This window comes from Megalops cyprinoides, chromosome 3 (assembly GCF_013368585.1).
Source record: "Megalops cyprinoides isolate fMegCyp1 chromosome 3, fMegCyp1.pri, whole genome shotgun sequence".
Taxonomy (NCBI): domain Eukaryota; kingdom Metazoa; phylum Chordata; class Actinopteri; order Elopiformes; family Megalopidae; genus Megalops; species Megalops cyprinoides.
The window spans coordinates 4105052-4125457 of NC_050585.1; the positions used below are offsets into that span (position 1 = coordinate 4105052).

Here is a 20406-nt window from a genome sequence, read left to right on the forward strand (position 1 = left end):
TATTTTTTAAGCAACACCTCTTTTGATCTGAAGCATTTTAACTGGAGTAAAGAATGGAATAGTATGGACATGATTCTGTGTTTGGGAACAACATGACTTCTTGCTATGCAGTGGTAGAAAGAATAGAGCATAAAATAGCAAGCTAAGCAGAATAAGACATATATTCCAGCAACAGCAAAGGAAACACAGAAGACCTAGTTTTGTTTACTGTATTTGCATGTTAATAACAATTGCTCGCTGATTAGTAACTTTCAAGGAACGATGTAAACTGCGAAATTGATATAAACCGAATTTAACGTAGAAAATAAACATACAGTTAAATTCTTAAAAAATTCTTAAGAAATAAAACCAATTAACATATAAATTAGAACAAGGAGTACTGACAAAATGAATGATGACATATTAGTCAGCCAGCAAGTTACAACAAAAAAAAACCCGACAAAACTTTGTCAAAGAATGTCCATCTTTCAGAATATTCAAATGCATCATTGTTACCAATCAAAAGTCCCCTGCCTGATGAATGTAATCCTCCAATACACTCACATCTGCATCAAAGTGCACGACAGGGGATCAAATGCCAGCTGGAGCATAGGCCAATCTCCATTGATGTTATTTGAGTAACTTGCACGTGCCTTACAAGTGAACACACGAGTGCCTCATAAACACCTAGTTGGTTTACATGCTGTTCAGGTCACCACAGCAGGGAGTTGGTCTTTATGAGAATCCATGCAACATGAAGAGCACTGCAACTTTTTTCATGGCTTTATGATGCTGTCAAAAATCTGCCCGACTCAGAATGTGCTTTTACGTCAACTTTATGCCTAATGTGGACCTTAACTGAGGCCTATGTTTATTTGCAGGCTCATCTCAAGAGCTGGAGACCTGTATGCTTAATCAAAGAGAACATTTAACCAAATGGCACTTGTGTTTTTGGTGTGTTGAAAACTGCCCTCATCCAAAAGTGCCCGCTATCCTATTTTTCACGTATCCATACACATACCCTGCCTTGTTCTCTATGCCTACTCTTATTCCCAAGCCTTAGGTAAAAATGCACCTTCACCCCCAAGCTGGTGTTTTCCAGCAGGGAGGCATCTTGGCACAACAGCCACAAGCCTTTTAAAATTGCATATTTTTTTCCAAAGTGTCTGAGAGCTGTGATTATTTGAGTCAGGCAGCCTCCTAAATCTCTCGAATGAGCAAGCCAAACAATAAGCACTAATTGGGCTCTCATCTTGCTTTGTTGTTATTTAAGGACTTTCTGGTGTTTTGTCACAAACTGGTAAGTCAGTGCTGGCATTGCTGTACTAAGTGCAGCCAAAGACACAGTCGTAAATTATCTCTAATTAAGTGTTTTTCTTAGTCGCCACATTTACCCAAATATAAGGCGGTCCTGATTATAAGTAGGGATATAAATGACACACATTTCTGACTGTCGATTAGTTGATGGCTGAGAAGGGCAATGATTGATTAATTGTTGTTAGTGGAAGATGAAATAATAATGTTAATGTAAGATAAAAATTGTGTTTATTTGTTTTATCTTTTCATAGGATTTTGCTGATCAGCACCAGACACTTGCATAAATAAAAAGAGATAAATAGAAAACTGTGTTTATTTAAATAAAAAAAACTAAGGTGTTTATTTTTGCCAATTCCATCCTAACACCACTGCTTTTTCTTAAACAAATGTGTTAAGAAATATGGTGTTTCCACAGAATAATAAGTCATTTTTAAAAGCCTAGGCCATAATTAACAGAATGTGAATTTTGCCATATTAGCATAGTTTCATAACACTCTGTTAACGATAGCTAGTTAACTAAGTGTTCTGGTTGCCAAGTAGCCAACAAAATGAGCCTTGTAGCTCAATGTGATTGCTTGAGAAGGTGCATTCAATAAATTAGAATATGTCAGCTGCTTCAAAACTTAAATTCATTTATATTTCTATAGCTAGCTAGAGCTACTTACAGAGTTTTGCCCAAGTACTTAAGTTGAACTGCACTGCAATGCCTTAGTTTTTGTATTGTGAACAATCATACTAGGTTCTTCCACTGCTGTGAATGTATGACTGGCTTAGGCACATTACGTTAAGCAATCTACCGTAGAAGCAATATATTGATGTAATTAAATGAGAAAGCATAGAACTGAGTCATTTAACAGCAATGCCTGTGTTGAATCTGTAATTTTTCTGTCAAAGCTCTCATTACTCTGCAGTAACATGCAGTTGCATATAAAATGTGTTGTCCTTGCACAGATTAGCCATCTCTTGAACTGAAAAGCTTGGAATTGGAAAGAGAGCCCCATTGCTCCTAGAATATTACCCAGTACCATCCATTATCTTCCAGTAACATTTACCAGTCTGTTTATTTTAAACAGTTTGGGGGGAAAAGTTTTTGGATGGTTAGATTTTACTGATAGCATGCACATACATAACTGGCAATCAACTAATAGACATATTGGTTACATGTCTAATTATAAGGTGCCCCCCATTTCAAAGAAAAACATCTTTGAAAGAACAGGAATGTGCTTTATCAAATCACTCCATAAAATAATTTGCAGCAGCAGTAATATTTTTTCCCTATAATTTGTGTGGGAAGCGTTAAAGTGAGGTGCATTAAATACTCTACTTGCCTGCAGCCAAAAACTACAAATCCCACAATGCTCTACAGAGGAACCAATGCCAGTTGGAAGATTTGGGAGCCACCTCACCTCCACTTATTGTTACTTAGTGTTAATATTAGTCTATTATCATTCAACATTTTATGTCAGCAGATATCCACTGTAACTCTTCCAGCAGCCTTGTGCATGCCATGGCAGTCATTCACTTTAGTGAATATGTCTGGTCTGTACAGATCCAAGCAACACTGCATATCATTCTACAGAAAGTTGTGGGTCCAAACTGTCACACACCGAATAACTAGAGGGTTTATCTGATGCAGTCTGATCTGTTGTGGGATGGATATTGACACTGCCAGGTGGGAAGCAGCTGCCATTGGTCCAGCTCATATGACCCCTGTTTGTGGAACTGATTCATGGAAGTTCACTCTGAATTTTACATGTAGCAGAATTTTCACTCATAGTTTTAATAAGTGTCGCCTCCCAATGTCAATCATTAGAATCATCAATCATCATATGGAAAATACTACTGTATAAAGTGTGCCTGGACCTTAAGGCCTAATGGTAGTGATGTACTTTGAAAGTGGAATTCTTGGGTTTTTCTTTCTTCCTGTTGGGAAGACATGTTTGGGAAATGTTGTACACTAAAGTGGCTGAATTTCAGCTGACTTCATGTCCCTTTGATCCTGTCAGGGCTCAGGCAAGGACTCAGACGCAGACCACGATAGCTTCAGGTTCCAAGCAGCTTTAATGAAATCCTCAGACTAAATCGCAGATACTGAACAGGCAGTGTCGAGACCAGGCAGGCAGACTGTAGGCAAACCGGGGCAGAAAACAGGAACAGGCAGGGTTGAGAACCAGAAGGTAAGGCAAATCAGCCAATCGGGACAAGGCGGCAGGCAGGAACGACGTCGAGGCGCAGGCAGGGTTGAAACGGGACCACTATCAGGAAAAAATACAGTGGGAATGAAACACTGCAACACACTGGCAACAGGACAGAGACAAGCAGGGTAGATATAGGGCTGGGCTGACGAGGTGATGGGAAGCAGGTGGGCAGGCTGGCAGGTGGAGGTGATGAGGTAATCAGGTGGGCGGGGACAGGGCGGAGAGCAGGGCAGGGCTGGAACACAAGGAAAAACAATAAACAAAAGCACATGGACCACAATGACAGATGGGGAGAACATAAACACAACAACTAGGGGGCTGGAGTACTGACAGATCCCCTGTGCATTTTTTATATGTGACCAGGGAAGAAACAAGTAACATAACAGAATTTGAGGCAAACAACAAAGTTCAACTGAGAGTTCAGTTACTGAAAGTTGTCAGTCTATTGGGAGCATAATTGGATTATTATTTTTTTCTTTTTGTGCTGAGGCAGATGCCATCCTACAGTTTTAGACTCAAGAGATGGTTGAGTCAGTGAGTTTGTGGTATTCCATGTTTTACTAGAAAGAGGTTACTGTATCAGCAATCAGTGCACTCATCGCCAAGACATGCAATTGCTCAAACACCTATGCACCAGTGATATCTCCATACCTGCAGTCATCTCATGTTCCATGTTATAACCTGAAACTGCTTTCTGCTTAGATCCTTGGATAGTGTTTTGTCTGGGAAGTTTTTCCTACAAACCTATCATGGGTAAAGGGACTAAAAAATTACTCCTTTTAAAGACAAGATCAATATGCTGTTTACAGTAATATTGTATTTTTCAGTTTCTGCACAACTTTGTCTGCTCTGATAAGTCACAGCCTGATTCCTGTCAGAGAAGCTGGCACTTTTGGGGGGGGGGGGGGGGGGGGGTTGAAAATCTAACGTGTCACAAACTGCAAAACAAACTGGTAAGTCCTTAAAGTTCTCAGTGGAAAAAAATAAAAAAAATTTAAAAAAACACCTTCATTTGGCCCCCTTTCAACTTCAAGGACAAGCTGCTTGCCAGTGACAGTCCCACTTGCTCAAGGATTCTGTGTGATGTCATTAAAGAGAGCGAATGGGAGATTACCCAGGGATCAATAGTGGAAGACATGAGGGGACGGGAGCTCACGCATGGCAGTTAATCTAGTGGACGAAGCGCAGGAGCTCTTATCCAGCGGGCACAGATGCATTCTGGTCAAGATCCCAGGACGCCTAAACACAGTTTTTCCATGACGTCCTGAGTCCTGTCTGCTCTGTCAAATTCATGTCACTGGGGCCATTATCACCTTTTATTGAATGATGGTGTGTTCACCCCCATTTTTCTGCACACGGTTTCTAGCAGGTGCATTTTAAAATGCAATTGTATAGTGCAGTGGTTCTCAACTCCAGTCCTGGGGACCCACTGCCCAGCATGTTTTAGATGCCTCCCTGCTCCAACACACCTGATTCAAATGATCAACTGGGTATTAACTGCTGCAGCTGCTTGATAACAAGCTGATCATTTGAAAACATGCTGGACACTGGGTCCCCAGGACCAGAGTTGAGAACCACTGGTATAGTGCATTTTTTTTTAGTTAATGAAATGGACAGAAGCACCTGTTTTGATCTCTTTTTCAACCTGTCTACCTGTCTATACATCTGTAAAATGGCTAATGATGAGGGATAGGCCATTTAGCCCATCTAGGCACATTTTACATGTTGTCTGTAGTGCTTCTGTCTATCCATCTATATACTATATCTTTGTTTGTATGCCTGTATATTTAATATCCCTTTTCATTCATTTCTTCCTACTGTATGTATATCAATTTATCTATATACCTGTTCATTCATGGTCACTCCCTAGATACTGAAGCACGAAGTAACATTTTTCTTTTACATGATGTGTAATATTTTGTTGTTATTGTAGAAATTACTGTGTTGTGTTATATGTTATTGTGGTGTGGTGTATGCTATCATAATGTATTGTATTATAGTGTTGTATATGCTGTTGTGAAGTGATTTGCTATGTTTTTTTTGGTTGTGTCTATGTCGTAAGCACATTGCTTTAACGTGGTACGTTATATGTTTTTGTGGTGTGCTATAGTATTGTGGCACAGTGTGTTATGTCCTGCTGAAATTCGCTCTGATGTATTGTACAACAGTACTTGTTTACATTGTTTTATTTTAATAAGTGATGTGTGCCAATGCCAGTCACTGCATAGAAACATATTACAGCATAGTGCTATGCCTGGAACTTAAACCCTAATGGTGGTGATGTACTTTGTACCTGGGTTCTGGGGTTTTCCTTTCTTCTTGTTTGGGAAATGTTTAAGGACAAAGTGTCTGAATCCCAGCTGACTCCGTGTCCCGTTGATCCCCAATGCATTTTTTATGCAAGGTTCGGGAAATAAACCACCAAATACTGTAAAAGGGTGGAAATAAAGTACCAAATAATTTAAAAAGAAAACATGTTCAATTGAGGTTTTACTGGAAGCAGTTTACTGTTCCCGGCAGAGGGGCTTCCACTCAGTGCCACTTGGCCACTTTTAACATTGCCAGGGTATATTCTTAGACATTACAGTTCCTTATAGATAATGGCTATACCAAAGGGGGAAATGTCTGCAGTCCTGCAGCAAGCGTTCGTTGTTGTTGAGAAGAACAGCACGAGTTGGAAGGGACAGGAGAGTACCCCGCCACAGCGTTCCCTCCACGTTCATCCATCCTGGGGAAGGGGAAAGAGCCCTCTCCCTCCTGAAAGACAGCACGATGGCAAGGCGCTCTGGTGTGGAGCTCAGCTCAGCCCGGCCGCCTCTGGCCCCTCTGATGCATTAATCACCGCTCAGCCATCACTGACACTTTCCGCTGATTTCAGCATTTCTGCATTGGGCCTGCAGTCCCCCTCTTCCCCAGCCCCTTACTCTTTTCCCACTCCTCCTTCTCCTTATCTGCCTCCTCATTAGCATTGCTTACATGGCTATTTACTTATCTGTTTGTTTATTTTAAATTGCTTCGATGCCTCCTCTCCTCTTGTGGGAAGGAGCTGGGGAGGGGGACTGGAAGGACGGCCATAGCCTTTTAGGGATTCGTTCTGGTTCTCTTCCAGGGAGGCGTAGGAGGAGGTCAGTTTGTAAATGCTGTAAAATAATCTGCATGTAAAACAAGATGCCATTGTTCTTAATTAAACCCCGCAAAGCTTAAATTCTCTCCAGGGTAGGGAATCTCGGCTTTTGGACCCCTTCAAAAGAAATATCTGCATTTTGTGTTTGTTTTGCTCTGCGATAGCTATTTTTGTTTTGCCAGCCGCTTTTTGCTTTCATCGAGCACTCGCTTAGAATTGTAAATTTAACAATGAACAATTGAGCAGATTCCGGAGAGGCAGGGTACTTCTAGTAAGAGACGAAGCGAGATGAAAGCACTACAAAGAGGCGTTTTGTGAAAACATACCCGCAACTTGTTAAAGCGTTTTGTGCTGTTGCACATTTTAATTGACAAAGGAAACTATAAAGACAATGAATGTACAAAGAACAATGGGCAGTTCACAGATACACAAACAAACTGAGAAGTCTCCGCTAAAGGGCATTAAACATTTGAAATTATTTAGCATTATTACGATAGTCAGCGAATGGAACAGTCTCAGCAATCAATAACTTTTTGTATACAGAGTATTTTTTTAATGGACATTGGACACAGCCTGAGGTGAAAAGCAGCATGGGAAACTGGATGTGACATGAAAGGTTTTTCCCCCCTCTCACCCACATGATGGGAAGATGATGGTTCTGTGATTTTGACACCGAGATGAGGTCCTCCCTGTCAGCTGTGGGGGTCAGCGGCATGGGCACTCGCCCCACTCTTGTCACCATCAGAAGCATCGGCTCTCCACTGCAGTGCCTTTACAAAGGAGAGCATAGCAATTTGGACACCATGCGAGCCAATGCGAATCGCGTAGCCCGGGTTGGCCAGAGATGCAGGGCTGGGGAGAAAAAAACGCGTAAACAGGCAAACATTTCACCAGACGGTTATGTGAACGGTCCTCCAGCGGAGCGGTGATTTAGCTGTGTGTTTTCTCCGAGCCAGGCCCCCACCATCGTTTCAGTGCTCCCAGGCCAATCCACTTCTAATAGGTTTGTCTCCAGGTGCGCGGCGGGTTCATTAACCCCGGTCCTCGGGAACACGTGTGTGACCTGCCTCCACTCTGAGGGACCGTGTTTCATTTACTAATAACTGCAGTTATTGCCACTTTCTCACACACCGCGGCCGCTGAATGGAGGTGGGCCGAGGCGGCAAAGCCATTACCTGGAAGGCCAGCGCGTGTGCTGTTTTTTCAGATGGAGTTTCTGCTCCAGCCGACACCCCTGGCTTAAGGGGTCCAGTTAATTAGCTATATATATGACTTGCTCAGTTATTTCCCAAAAACACACTGCAGTTGTAGAGTTGTTTATGTGTGTGCATGTCCACAGCTATTCTGAGTCATTTTTCAATGAATTCCAAACTGAATAAAGGACTTGTCTCATTAAAAAATGAAGAAGTAAAGAGCAGAGATTGACATGTGGTTACACAGCTCCTAGGCTGAAGTGTGAACTCCTGAGGGATGCCTGTATGTGGTGATCTTTCCTGCAATGCATTCTGCTGCTAACATTGACCCACAGCATCTTTAGTGGGTGTTCTGCATTTGCCAGTCTGTCTGCGAGTGTGTGGAGCGATGCAGTCTCGTCCATGGCTGCAGGGATCAGGGTCCCGAGATGCTGTTTTTTAGTGCTTGTAATTGAATGTGAAGAGAATGCAGCCGATATGTTTGAAAGTAATGCAAAGCTACGTTGGAGCTCTTGCTGTGTGTTTTACAGCTCAACAGTTCTGCTATCACCCATTCTTTACAGCTCTCCCGTTTTCTGTACTGCTAATTTTATTTATTGACTTCGTTTTCAGGCTTATTTAGGGCATATTTTCTATACTGTCCATTTATACTGTATGATACAGTGAAGCAATTTCAATGACTTGTCCAATAGGAGAATGGTAGTGCCCCCAGTACTCTAACCCACATCCTATTGGCAGAACATGAGTTGCTTAACCAATACTCTGCACTATGACATTGTAGGGTGTTACTCTCATGCCACCACAACTCCAAGGATAAGCGCGCACACGCGCACACACACGCAAAGCTATTAGCTAATCAGCAAGCTATTTCTGCCATATCACTTACACAGTTTACTGCACAACTACTGTTAGGAGTCAGCTGTTCTACCTGGTCACACATGCTAGCTAATGCTCAGTAGCACACTAGGAGATTTTATCAACCATTTTTGCCATCTTGTCGATATCAGTTCTCCTGTTTGTAACCACACTTTGCGAACTGGGCCATATGAAAAGCAGAATGGGGTGCTCACAACCGCATTGGGATTGCGAATGAAACCCAAGAGACCACAGTCATATTTGTCCAGTGAAATTGAATAGGTACATATGATGCCGGAAGGTTGCAGCTTCAAGTCTCAGACAGGCATTGGTGGTGTAACCGTCAACAGCACACTCATCATGAGCTGCATCTGCAAATACCTGGCTTTATAAATGGATAGTTATAAAAATAATAAAATAATAGAAGTGTTAGTCACCCAGGATAAAGGTACCAAGTAAGGAAATGCATACTGAACAACATCACAACCCAGCTCCCAGTCCTTTGCACTTACCAGTATTTTTTACCATAACGGAGTTGCATCACCACTAATTGTAAAATACTGAACAGTTATTTTATTTTGTCCTTCATTTCTTTATTATCTTGTTCAGTCAACATTTTGTTAAGTAGTCATATGCACATATTTAACATCTGGCTGTTTGAAGCTGATGTTTTTTTTTTTTTTTTTTTTAATTTGTATGGGGCTTGCATCCCCCAGAAGTGGCAGTGTTTTGTTTATTCAGCCTGCAGTAAAGGGACGTAAGACTGAGGTTTCTTACCCTTTCACCTTTCCAGCATAGTCTGCTAATTCATTGGCTCGCAGAGTTCATTAAAGACAGCAGGGGTGGTTGTTGTCCGTCCAACATGTGAGCGTCTCACTGACTGGTTTCAAAAGAATGGCACCCCCAAGTGGCTGAATGACAGTTTCCTCAGAGAAAGAAATCTGGGCATGGTTACTCAAACCTGCAGAGAAGAAGAATGCTGTCAAAGTTTAGCAGTGGAATTTAATTGTACTTGTTTGACTTTATGAGTAACTTACACTTCAACTTAGCTGGTACTAATCGTAATTACTACTATGAAAAATAATAAAAACTCAAGGCAAACATCTTTAGCCATATGTTACAATGCAGCAGACCTGCAGTGAGGATATGTGCTATTATATATGTTGCTTATTAAAAGAATGAAACGCCCACAGCTTTGACTTTATTAATTTGTACATTTTTAGTTGAATTTCAGATAATTTGTCACAGCGGTACTTTCTCTCTTAAAGGCAGGTTCAGGCTGTTCCCCTGTGACATAAAGCGTTGTTATTTTTTGCTAAAGAATGCATGGAGAGTATAAAAGAACCTTTGTAAAACACTCTTGAAGGGAATTAATTTGATACTCATTATTTGGATTTCTGAAAATCGTGAGGTTAACTGAACGATGCTGTCAAAGATCCAAGGTGTTGATTAACAATTGTTAAGATCAGGTCGTTTGTTATTTTGTAAAGAAGCAAAAAAATTGGCTCTTTTCACCCATGTTGCAGACTGTGAATGTGTGTGCGCGTGCTTGTGTATATGAATGCATGCATGGCAATGTGTGTATGTGTGTTGGTGATTTGCAATGCACCTGAAAACCTTTCAGATTGGCTCTCCTCTACCTGTGTGAGTCTGGCAGTGTGAAAGGTACTCTGCCATGGCATGTATGGCCTTGGCTTTTGCTGTTGAATGTCCAGAGCAGTCTGTGGCATATATGGAGTATGTTTTCCCCGTGCGCTTCATTTCACCTTTATACTCTGCATTTAGCAGGCCAGATTGAATCCTGTTAATGTGTCATCAGCGCAGGCTTCAGTGGAGAGCTGAAATGGCATTGGTGTGATGGCCAGGCCCAGACTCCCTCTGTTTGTGCTGGGCACTGCATGTCAGCCTCTGTGCTGATTCCAGCCGCCATCACAGTGTGTTCAGATCTCAGCCCACGATACAGTTCAGCCACAGAGCAGCAATACATACAGGCGTACACATAAATTACACAGGCCTGAGTAAAATCAATAGTTCCTGGCCTTTAGCTCTACCGTATGGGTTCTCAGAGAGAGAGAGACTTTGTGTGTGTGTGTGTGTGTGTGTGTGTGTTTCTGTGATGTGCTGCATGTGTGAGAGTTTTCCCATTGTAGATTTTGCACTGAGATTGACCGAGCAGCAGTTTAATTGTGGATTAACCTTCATCTCATCTTGCTCTCTCCATCTCCCTTTCTCCCTTTTTCTGTCACATGAATCCAGTCCAAAGTCAGAATCTTGTGACAGATGATGTGTCGGTGGTAGAGGGGGAGACGGCCACCATCAGCTGCAGAGTTAAGAACAACGATGACTCCGTCATCCAGCTGCTCAACCCCAACAGACAGACCATCTACTTCAGAGACGTCAGACGTGAGTACCCCCCCCACCCCCGCCTCCAAAGGCAAACACCAAATGTTTAAAGATAAGCACATAATAAAACTGTCAAAGTCACCCCCTTTTCCATGCGCTACCTCAGTAGCATGATGGGTGTGTAGTTTCAGCACTGTTGCTGTGCAGCACAGGATCAGTATGTAATTTCAATACTGATACCATGCAGCAGTGGGGTGTAGCAGCTAGGACACTAAATAACCATGGCAGTCTACTGATTGCAAGGTGAACACCAAGATTTTTAAACAAATTCTAACCTCTTTCTGTACAAAAGCACATTTAGCAAACTCTACGGAAAGAGGCACCAGCAGCCACTATCACAGTTGCTCTCTGATAGTTTGAAAATTTTCATTTTTCTGTTGCGATGACTTATATTATCTGATAAGAGACATAGAGGATTCGATTAATGTGTTCATTTGATGTAATGACCTGTGGATCATCACAGTACCCACTGTAAGCCCATGTCAACAAATAGATAGGTAGGCACTAGTTCAAGGATGCTGTTAAGGGACAACACAACAAACAGCCCAGAATCCAAATGAAACTAGCCTTTTTTGATCTTTCTTACCTTCTTCATTTCCTTCCACATTGAACCACTGATGGATGTTCAAATACACAGGAGACATAAGAGTAAACACATGCACCATTACAACTCCATTGACATCTTGGTGCATGTGTTCAAACCTCTGGTCATGTGACAAAATAGTTACAGGTTCAGTTCCTAAGTGGGACACAGCTGTTGTACACTTGAGCAAGGGACTTATACCCAAAGTATAAATTATTCAAGTATTAATAATTTCCATCTTAATAAATAGATAGTACTGCAACTACAAGCTGTGTGATTAGCGCTGAATATATGGCATCTGCTGAGCAAAGGCACCATTTAGTCAAAGGCACCAAAGTATTATTAACCACATGGAAGGCTGAGTTTTTCTGAAACTTTTCTGGTGAAGAATAAGGGAAGAATGGAGAGGAATGGAGAACATTTTCTTCTTGAGAAGAAAAAGAAACCCACATGCCAATATTTTACGCTGTCAAGCAAAATGTCTTTTTCATCACAGCCTGGAGAACATGACCCCAAGCCAGGCAAACAGTGGGGGGTATCCCGAACCAAGCCCACCACCCCCATGGGGGGAGGGGGGATTGCCGGTGAGGAATCCTCAAGTTGTGATTGGGCGGTGCTTTGAAATCGGGCACTCCAGCTGAGAATCCGCCCGGAGGGCATAGCCATGAATCACCTCACATCGTTCCTCCTCCCAAACAAGTTTTGTTCTCAATTCTTTTCCTCATCCCTTGGAACATAAAGAAGCCTTCCCTCTGCCCCGGCACAAAGCTGTACCTTTTCACACCCAGCGGCCTTATCATTAAACGAAGCTGAAACGCCAAACTGCATCACGAGTTAAACCAGGCAGCATGGCTGCATTCAAACATTGCCAGGGGCATGGATTAGTGTCTCCAGAGCAGGCGCCATGCTCTCCGGCACCGCCGGGGTTCCTCACGTTCCTGCCCGCCATGGTTTTGCCCATGTGAGGATCGTAATTGTCACTTGTCCTCCTAATAACACCCTGATGTGCTGCTTTTAAAGTGGTGGGGCCCTGTAATCAGAATTGATTGCAGTTGTTTAGTATTAATGGCGTGTTCCCCCCGGAGCCTTTAAACCCGAGGAGAACAACACGGATGAGATGGGGAAGAGGTCTTGACAAAAGGAAGCACGTCGTGTGGACGGGCACTCCCACCGAGTGGGAGTTTTCCCCATTGTGTGTGCCCACTTTAGTGTCGGCCGCCAGATTTCCCGTATCTTCCTTATTTGCTGTTCGGGTGTGCCGGGTCGTGGCACACCCGAACAGCAAATTGTGCAGCAGTGACTCCCCCACCCAGCCTTTGGCAGATAAACTATGCCTAGCATAGGGTGTCACTCTCAGGTCATGTCCACATGTACATGGGTATTTTTAAAAACGGGGGTTTTCCTTCTTCATTCTTAAAAAAATCTCCATCCACATGAGCACCGTTTTAAAAAAATCCACATGAAAATGCAAAAACACGCTGTCGAGTGCCGTCAAGAGCATGCCAAACCAACAGGCAGCGATATAACCCTAACCATAAAGCCATGTTGGTCAATCAGAAGCCTGAAAAAAAAGTTATTAACGCTTCTGGTAGGCTACCAACAATGGCGCATCGAGGAAGGGGGGAATCGTATGTATGGATGTATGTAACTGTGCATGTATGTGTAAACATGTAAAAAGTCCTGTCAGAAAGGTTAAAACCAAAAGTATTTTGGCTACGTTTGCCATTGCACAAAATCATGTAAACAAAAAAGATAACAGCGCACACTCTGACGTCAAACAAAGGACATAACAGTACACACTCTGACGTTACAAACCAAAAACTCCATTTTCCCTGTCTACACGTCAACACTGAAAATGGAGTTTCTGAAAATCTTCACCCTGGAAGGCGTTTTGCAAAAGCTCCATTTTCAGTGACCTAAAATGCCATTTGCACATGGACGAAAGCCAAAACGCATAGAAAAAGCTAGGTTTTTAAAAATACTCGTGTACGTGTGGACAGGGCCTCAGACAGTTCTTAAGGCTACTTCTGTTTTATGAAGTGAAGGCTGCTCAAAAACACATTGGTTGTGAGAAAATGCTTGAGCAAACCGCACCACATTTTGTTTTTCCTTATTTATGTATTTTTATAAACTTTTGTAGGGTCACCCTATTCACAGTAAACAGCTCGGGGCTACAAAAAAACCGCAGAAAAGCACGACGTAGCTGAGGTGTAAAATGTCATACAAGTCTTTCACAGCACCAACTGGACTGTCCCCCATGGGTATTTGCAATGCCTGAACTGTCAAAAATTTTTTTGCTCTCAGTTTGTTTTGGTTTGTGAACACCATGAATATATTTTTCTTATTAAAATGTGTTGCAAGTGTATCTCAGATAGATTGGGTGAATTTGTGACTTGCTTCCCCTCCCTTTGCTTTTGATGCCTTATATCTTATATATAATATGTATATAAGAATCATGAAGATCATGAACTGAACATTAATGAGTTCCCAGCCAGATTACTCCAATTTTATCCCCGTTTGGAGTGTTTTATTTATAAACCCATACCCCCCCCCCCCTCTCGAAAAATGTGTTAGAGAGAAACACACTAACCACGTGTTTTCAGAAATTTACAGTTTTCAGACTTAGTCTTGTAGGAGGAACTTGGACTTCTGTGTAGTTCATTCAAGAGTTCCCCCAGTGGTGCGAAAAAGGAGAGAACATATTTTACATCAGCTCTAAATTCATAATTTGATTTCTTTGTTTCGTTATTGGCACTGAATCCTCCCAGTAGGTACTTCTCAGAGCCAATTACATTTGTCAGAAGCTCAGTCTGCCTTTGAGAAGAGGAGGGAGAGAGAGGTCAGCCTCAGCGCTGTAGTCTAAACCCGGGGAAAGATAAAGACTCTGAAATGCCTCCTGCTGCAGCTTTGACATTATTGCACAGGAAATATCTCATCTGCTCGGCTGCCTAGCCTCGCCAGACTGTTTCCACCCCCGTATCTATCACTCTGCCTGATATTCACCACGGTGTCCAGCCTCACTGGATCGAACATTGTTCTTTCCAGGGGTTTTGTTATGTTTTGTTGTACTGTGTTTTCCCTGTGTTGAATGATTTTCCTGTTTACACATTTGTTCTGACATTCTAGCACACGCTCATTAACTAGCGATGGGAAAGTGAGACTTCACGAACCCCTGATTGGGTGGGGCCATCATGAGGTTTCTGTGTTGGCAACTATTACCAATAAAATGCTGACCCTGATGCAGCTGCACCCCCTCGGTGAGGCATTACCAGAAACGTTGCACCTCTGCTCCGGGCTGTGTTCTGCTGTGAGCTCATGTCAGTTGCAGGCTTCTTTGTTACCTGTGACATAGCACAGCCTCCTGAGGAGCTCTGGGTATGTATCAGCCCTCAGATTACATGCCAGGCACTCTGCTGGATAGATCCATTTTTTCATATTGATTGTGTTTCATACACTTTTTTTCCCAGGCAGACAAACGGGACCCGTACATTTGGTTGCATCCCTATCTAGGCTTGAGTTTAAAAGCAAAGAGGAGTTTCGAAAGCTGATGCAAAATTTAAAAATTTAGCAGTAACTGTAATTAATATACTGAAGCATATTATCTGGCTATGGAGTATCCCTTGGCCCTCTGCATAGCAGTGAACTATGCTGTATGAAGCGATTCATAGGTAAACTTCCTCTGGTGCCTTCAGCTCTTTTTTATTGTTATTATTGCCATAGGTAAGCAAAGATGAATGTGCTACCGCCCCCTGCTGCAATGAAGTGCAGGGTCTGTTTTTCCTTACACAGAACTAAAGGACTGTCAGGACTAAAGATATTTTAGCCTTTGACCTATGGTCTTGACATGGCAAAACTGGCTGTTTGGTGCGTTACCTTAAATAACACCTCCTCATGAGCCCGCAAAGAGGGATCAGTCTCGTTGGGTTGCTGCGAGTCTCCTGCAAGTGGTCAACCATCCATGCTGGTGGTGCCCCTCCTGTCAGATGTTTGAAGAACATGACTACTGAGTGAATGGATGTGAAACCAGCTCTTTGCGGCGCTCCAGCTCATCCCATTAAGCCTGACACCACACTTATTAGCATTTTTATAACGATTTAATTATTCCCATCACTTCCACCCGACTTTAGTCAAAATAGATTACAAACTGCATCAACCGCACCGCTCTTATTATTTGGTTTTAATCCCCGTACATTCCTCAGTCAATAAATTGAATTAAATCATTAGCTTTAAACTGCCCTTTCCCTGACGACTGGATCCCCTAGCTTTCATGCCGCGCGCTCTAATTAGTCACACATTATTCTCGTGTGACATAAAAGACGCTGCTCGGCATTAGGAAAAAGTACCCTCTGCAAAGACAAAGCTACACAGGCAGTGTGGTATGTTTTGGCCCTGAGAGCCTCAAGGAAAGCTGACTGTTTGATCGTTGCTGTCCTCTCTGCTTATATCTCCTTAGAGTTAGAACCTGCTGGGTTCAAACATTTGCCTTTTTGGAAAAGGTTCTTCTGAATGTTTCATTCATCAACGTTATACACACACAAAGATACACACATACACGCACACACGCACACAGACACACGCACACACACATTTGTTATAAATGTGTGGCGTAATATTGACTGAATGATCAGTTCAGAATGATTGAAAACAGTGGCTAAAGCTGAAATGAGTGGATTGGAGGACATGAACAAGATGCATTGTGAGCTGACTGAAGGAAGAATCAACAGGCAGTATGGAGGAGGAGGGAAGTCAGACCTTTAGTCCCAGGCTAACACCGTCAGGTTTTGGTGCTGAAACAGTTTTGAGGACCCCCATCTGTTCTGCCCTCCCCTGCTACAGAGGAAGTCATGTAGCTCAGACTTCGCCTGAATGCAGCCTCCATGCAACAATGGCAGCCTACTTGGAAATTCAATTCCAGAGAAAACATGGCCACAGAGAGAGGCTTTGAATTGAATTGACCTGTTGCATTTTGTAGATTTAAATTATTAACCTTGGATTAATATAAATCTTAGCTCGGTTGCATACTTCAGTGAAATGCTTGGTCTTGATTCGGCATGTGCACAAGGTATCACTCTAAGGCTGGAATCTGTTCAGTTGTAGCCATTACCGTTCAGGTCAGGTAGTGATATGTAGTCAGATGCAGACAGAACAAGCCAATAATGGGTTCCGGCCCAATGTTTGGGGAAATCGCCCTCCATCCTTAACAGATTTGGTTTTGCACATGTTAAACATGTTATATATATATATATATATATATATATATATATATATATATTTACTTTGCTAGTTACTAGTTACTGTTTTTCTTTGAACTCTGCTCTGCTGATGAGGGTGAGAAGAGGTGTGGGTACGAGAGCTCTCAATAGTTTCTGTCAATCAGGATTCAGTTTACTGGCAGTGGGGACAGGCTTTCATCCTCAATGGCAGTTCACCCTCTCCACTCTACTCGGCAGCAAAAAAAAAAACAAGTCTAATGGACTCATCATTATTCTTAAGGGAAAGAAGTCCAAAAAAGCAGATATTTTTCACACTTACACTTCTAATTAGCAGAGAGGCCTGAACCAAATTGGCAGACCTCTGAAGTTTGGACCAGTATTCAGCACTGAAAAAGAAGTTTCTCCAAGGAACAGGAAAAAAAAATAGAAAGGAGGGGCTGCGGTGTATGAAATAGGCGGTCAGGTTGTGGTAGGAGCATTCCTCTTCAGATTGACTTTTTCAGTTATGAATTCAACCCACATTCTTTTTTTCTTTTTATCTCGTTACCAGGGAGAACAAAAATAGAGGCCAGAAAGATAGGAAGATATATAAATACCTGGGCAGAAATCCATCTTCTTTAACTCTTTCACTCCCTGCTTGTTTTTCCACAGCCTTGAAGGACAGCCGGTTCCAGCTGGTCAACTTCTCAGACAATGAGCTACGGGTGTCGTTGTCCAACGTGTCGCTGTCCGACGAGGGGAGATATGTGTGCCAGCTATACACGGACCCCCCACAGGAGGCCTACGCTGAAATCACTGTGCTGGGTACGGCAGACTGCCCTGGCTTCTTCACAGCTGAGCACACCACCAGTGACAGTGACAGTGGCTGCCATTTGCATAGGGCCCTGCTTTCCAAGGATCAGAGCACTTTACAGTGTGTGGGGGGGATGGTTACTGTTACCCATCTGGGTGACACGCGCGGCTGCCATTTTTGGACAGGAGCACTCACCGCACTTCACATGCACAGAAATGAGGATTTTGATTGGCCCACTTGTCTGCAAGTTGGCAACAGGGAAGGTGGCTCTTGTATGTCATTATGTCTTTATTTATCCATTTTTTTTTATCCATTTTTGATCATGATTGGTTTACAGTAAAACTTTTTTAGAATATTACACTTCTACTGCTCCTGTAATTTTACTGCAATTTTAATTTATGTGCTGATTTAAACTTTTAATAACAATTGCAATGATGAGGAGGAAAGCAATTTGATTGGGGGTACTGTGCAATGAGGCTATGATGCCTTGCATGTTTGCTTGTGTTGCATTCAGTGTACAAGTAAAAGTCAAGCCATTTTCAGGATTCACAGCTTGTGAAGCCAGTCGATGCCACCGAGCTATGTCGCAGCCAGACACTTATCAAGCATTGAGCACCGTGACATGTCAAGGTTGGAACTAACACTCTGCACTGCCTAGTCAGATGGCAATGTGGCAGGAGCTGGAAGGATGACACACTCTCCTTCTCTAATCATGTTCCCATTTCTGTGATGTCCTGCTTGTCTTGTTACTGTAACCACTCGGAAACTTTGAAATTGCTGTCGCATATCACTGCGGCTCACACACAAACTTGTTATCGATATGCTGAACGAAAGTCTGTTATTTACTTAAATGTGAAAGACACAGTGTGGCCACAGTTTGTTATATTTATATATGTATATATATCAGAACATAATCTTTTCTCTTTCATGTGGTGACAGTCCCACCAGGCAATCCAATAATCGAATCCCAAGAGGAGGTTGTCAACGAGGGGAACGAGACAGAAATGACCTGCATCGCCATGGGCAGCAAGCCTGCCTCCAGCATCAGATGGATGAAGGGAGACAAGGAGCTACAAGGTCGGTTTGCTTTTTTTTGGCGGGGGACAGCAAGCTCTTCTCCATTTGTGTTCTTTACTGGCACAGTGACTACCACGACATCCCACCATCGCCTTGTAAATGCATTGTGCCGCGGGCCTTTGAGATCAATATCCAAATGAGCTTACAGTCTTTTTCACGGGGACAGGTTTTGTACATTTTTTAAAGGGAGTCCAAATTAGGAGCTGTGACATGCTGTGAAAAGAGCCCCTACTGTTTGACTCCCACACTGCAAATGATGCCCATATGAACACCTCGTATTGTACTAACAGTGTAAACTTTAATGAGAGGCCAAACCGCCAACACATCTAATCGGCTCCTAAGCACCTTTTCCCATTAAGCAGCAGGGATGGCTTTTAAATAAGTCTCTCCGGGACCAACTGATTAAACACACCGTAAATCGCCTGCTGCGAGAATGCAACTTTACTAACAACTAACTGAGAATTGAGTCCTCCATGGCATGAATACACACACACACACACACATATATATATATATATATATATATATATATATATATATAGTGTATATACAGTTAATCATATTTAGAATAAAATCAGCATATACACTCATTTACTGTGAAATTACATTGCAGATAATACTAAGGAAAAGTCTAGGGTGCAAGACATCAGTAGTAATTCACAACGTATAACCTGAAATTGGAGAAACCCTTAAAAATCCGTTCTGCCTTACTCATAGTGGCCTCATTTACTGCAGTAAACTGCCTTACTCCAAGAACTCCAAGAGGGAGTTCCCCAACAGAGGGAGAGGTGGCACCACAGGGATTTCCCAGGAACTGCTCCATCAAAAGCAGGTGTACTGGACTGAAAGAACCAGATCAACTCGATCACAATTAATTTTTTTTTTATTTGCCTTACCATTGACATTCTCATTTCTGAAAAGGCTAAACATGTTAAACATGCTTACTTAAATTACTCTGAAAAGCATATTAAAAGTGTCATTCTGAAAAAAATTATTACTACAACCAGCTGTTTTCAGTGGGCTGATCTTTTGTTCAGTTTGATTTACTTGTTTGCTACTTGTGGGTCTGTTGCATCACAGCTCTCAAACAAAATCGGTGTGTAGCAAGGCTAGCAAGAATATGGCAAGCCCAGGGGACAGCAAGTCTAACATGATAAAGCTTTTGGTTTGTCTTGGGATAGGTGTAAGAGTGGACCAGTGCAGGTTTCAGCCATGGAAAGGAGTGCTTTCCTGAAAGTGCAGCTCAGAGCCCTACCTCTACTTTTCAGTTTCATTGTCCTCCAGTCACCTCGGCACTTTCAAATTTGTTACCCCTCAGTGGTGATGCTAATGAGTTTACCTCAGGAACTGTAATTAAACATCAGTGTCAAATTCAGCTGGGGTAACACTGAGGAATTGTGTTTCTCAAAAACATCTATGTTTTAAATATTACTGCAGCAACAAAAGTGTTTCGTGTGATATGAAGGCACAAGGGCAGTCAGATTTGTAAACACAAGTCAGATGATTAAACGACATTGAGCTGCATCTCTTAAGCTTTGGAAAGAAATTATTTAAGGAAAAGGCAAAGTATACCTGTTGTTGTCACAGGGGGTAAGTTCAACTACGTTGTGTTTAAGCACTGGTAATCAAATGATTTAAATGAACCTTCCACAAAATGTGTACTGTACCATT

At 42.4% G+C, this 20406-nt stretch overlaps 1 protein-coding gene across 3 annotated transcripts in view; it reads left to right on the plus strand.

Moving 5' to 3' along the window:
• cadm1a (cell adhesion molecule 1a) overlaps nucleotides 1–20406 on the plus strand; it is a 262268-nt gene that overhangs the window by 189991 nt on the left and 51871 nt on the right. For all 3 annotated transcript variants that reach the window (XM_036524508.1, XM_036524509.1, XM_036524510.1), the window contains exons 3-5: nucleotides 10923–11069; nucleotides 17517–17669; nucleotides 18598–18735. In XM_036524508.1, the coding sequence (XP_036380401.1) occupies nucleotides 10923–11069; nucleotides 17517–17669; nucleotides 18598–18735 (438 nt within the window). The remainder of the gene's footprint in view (nucleotides 1–10922; nucleotides 11070–17516; nucleotides 17670–18597; nucleotides 18736–20406) is intronic.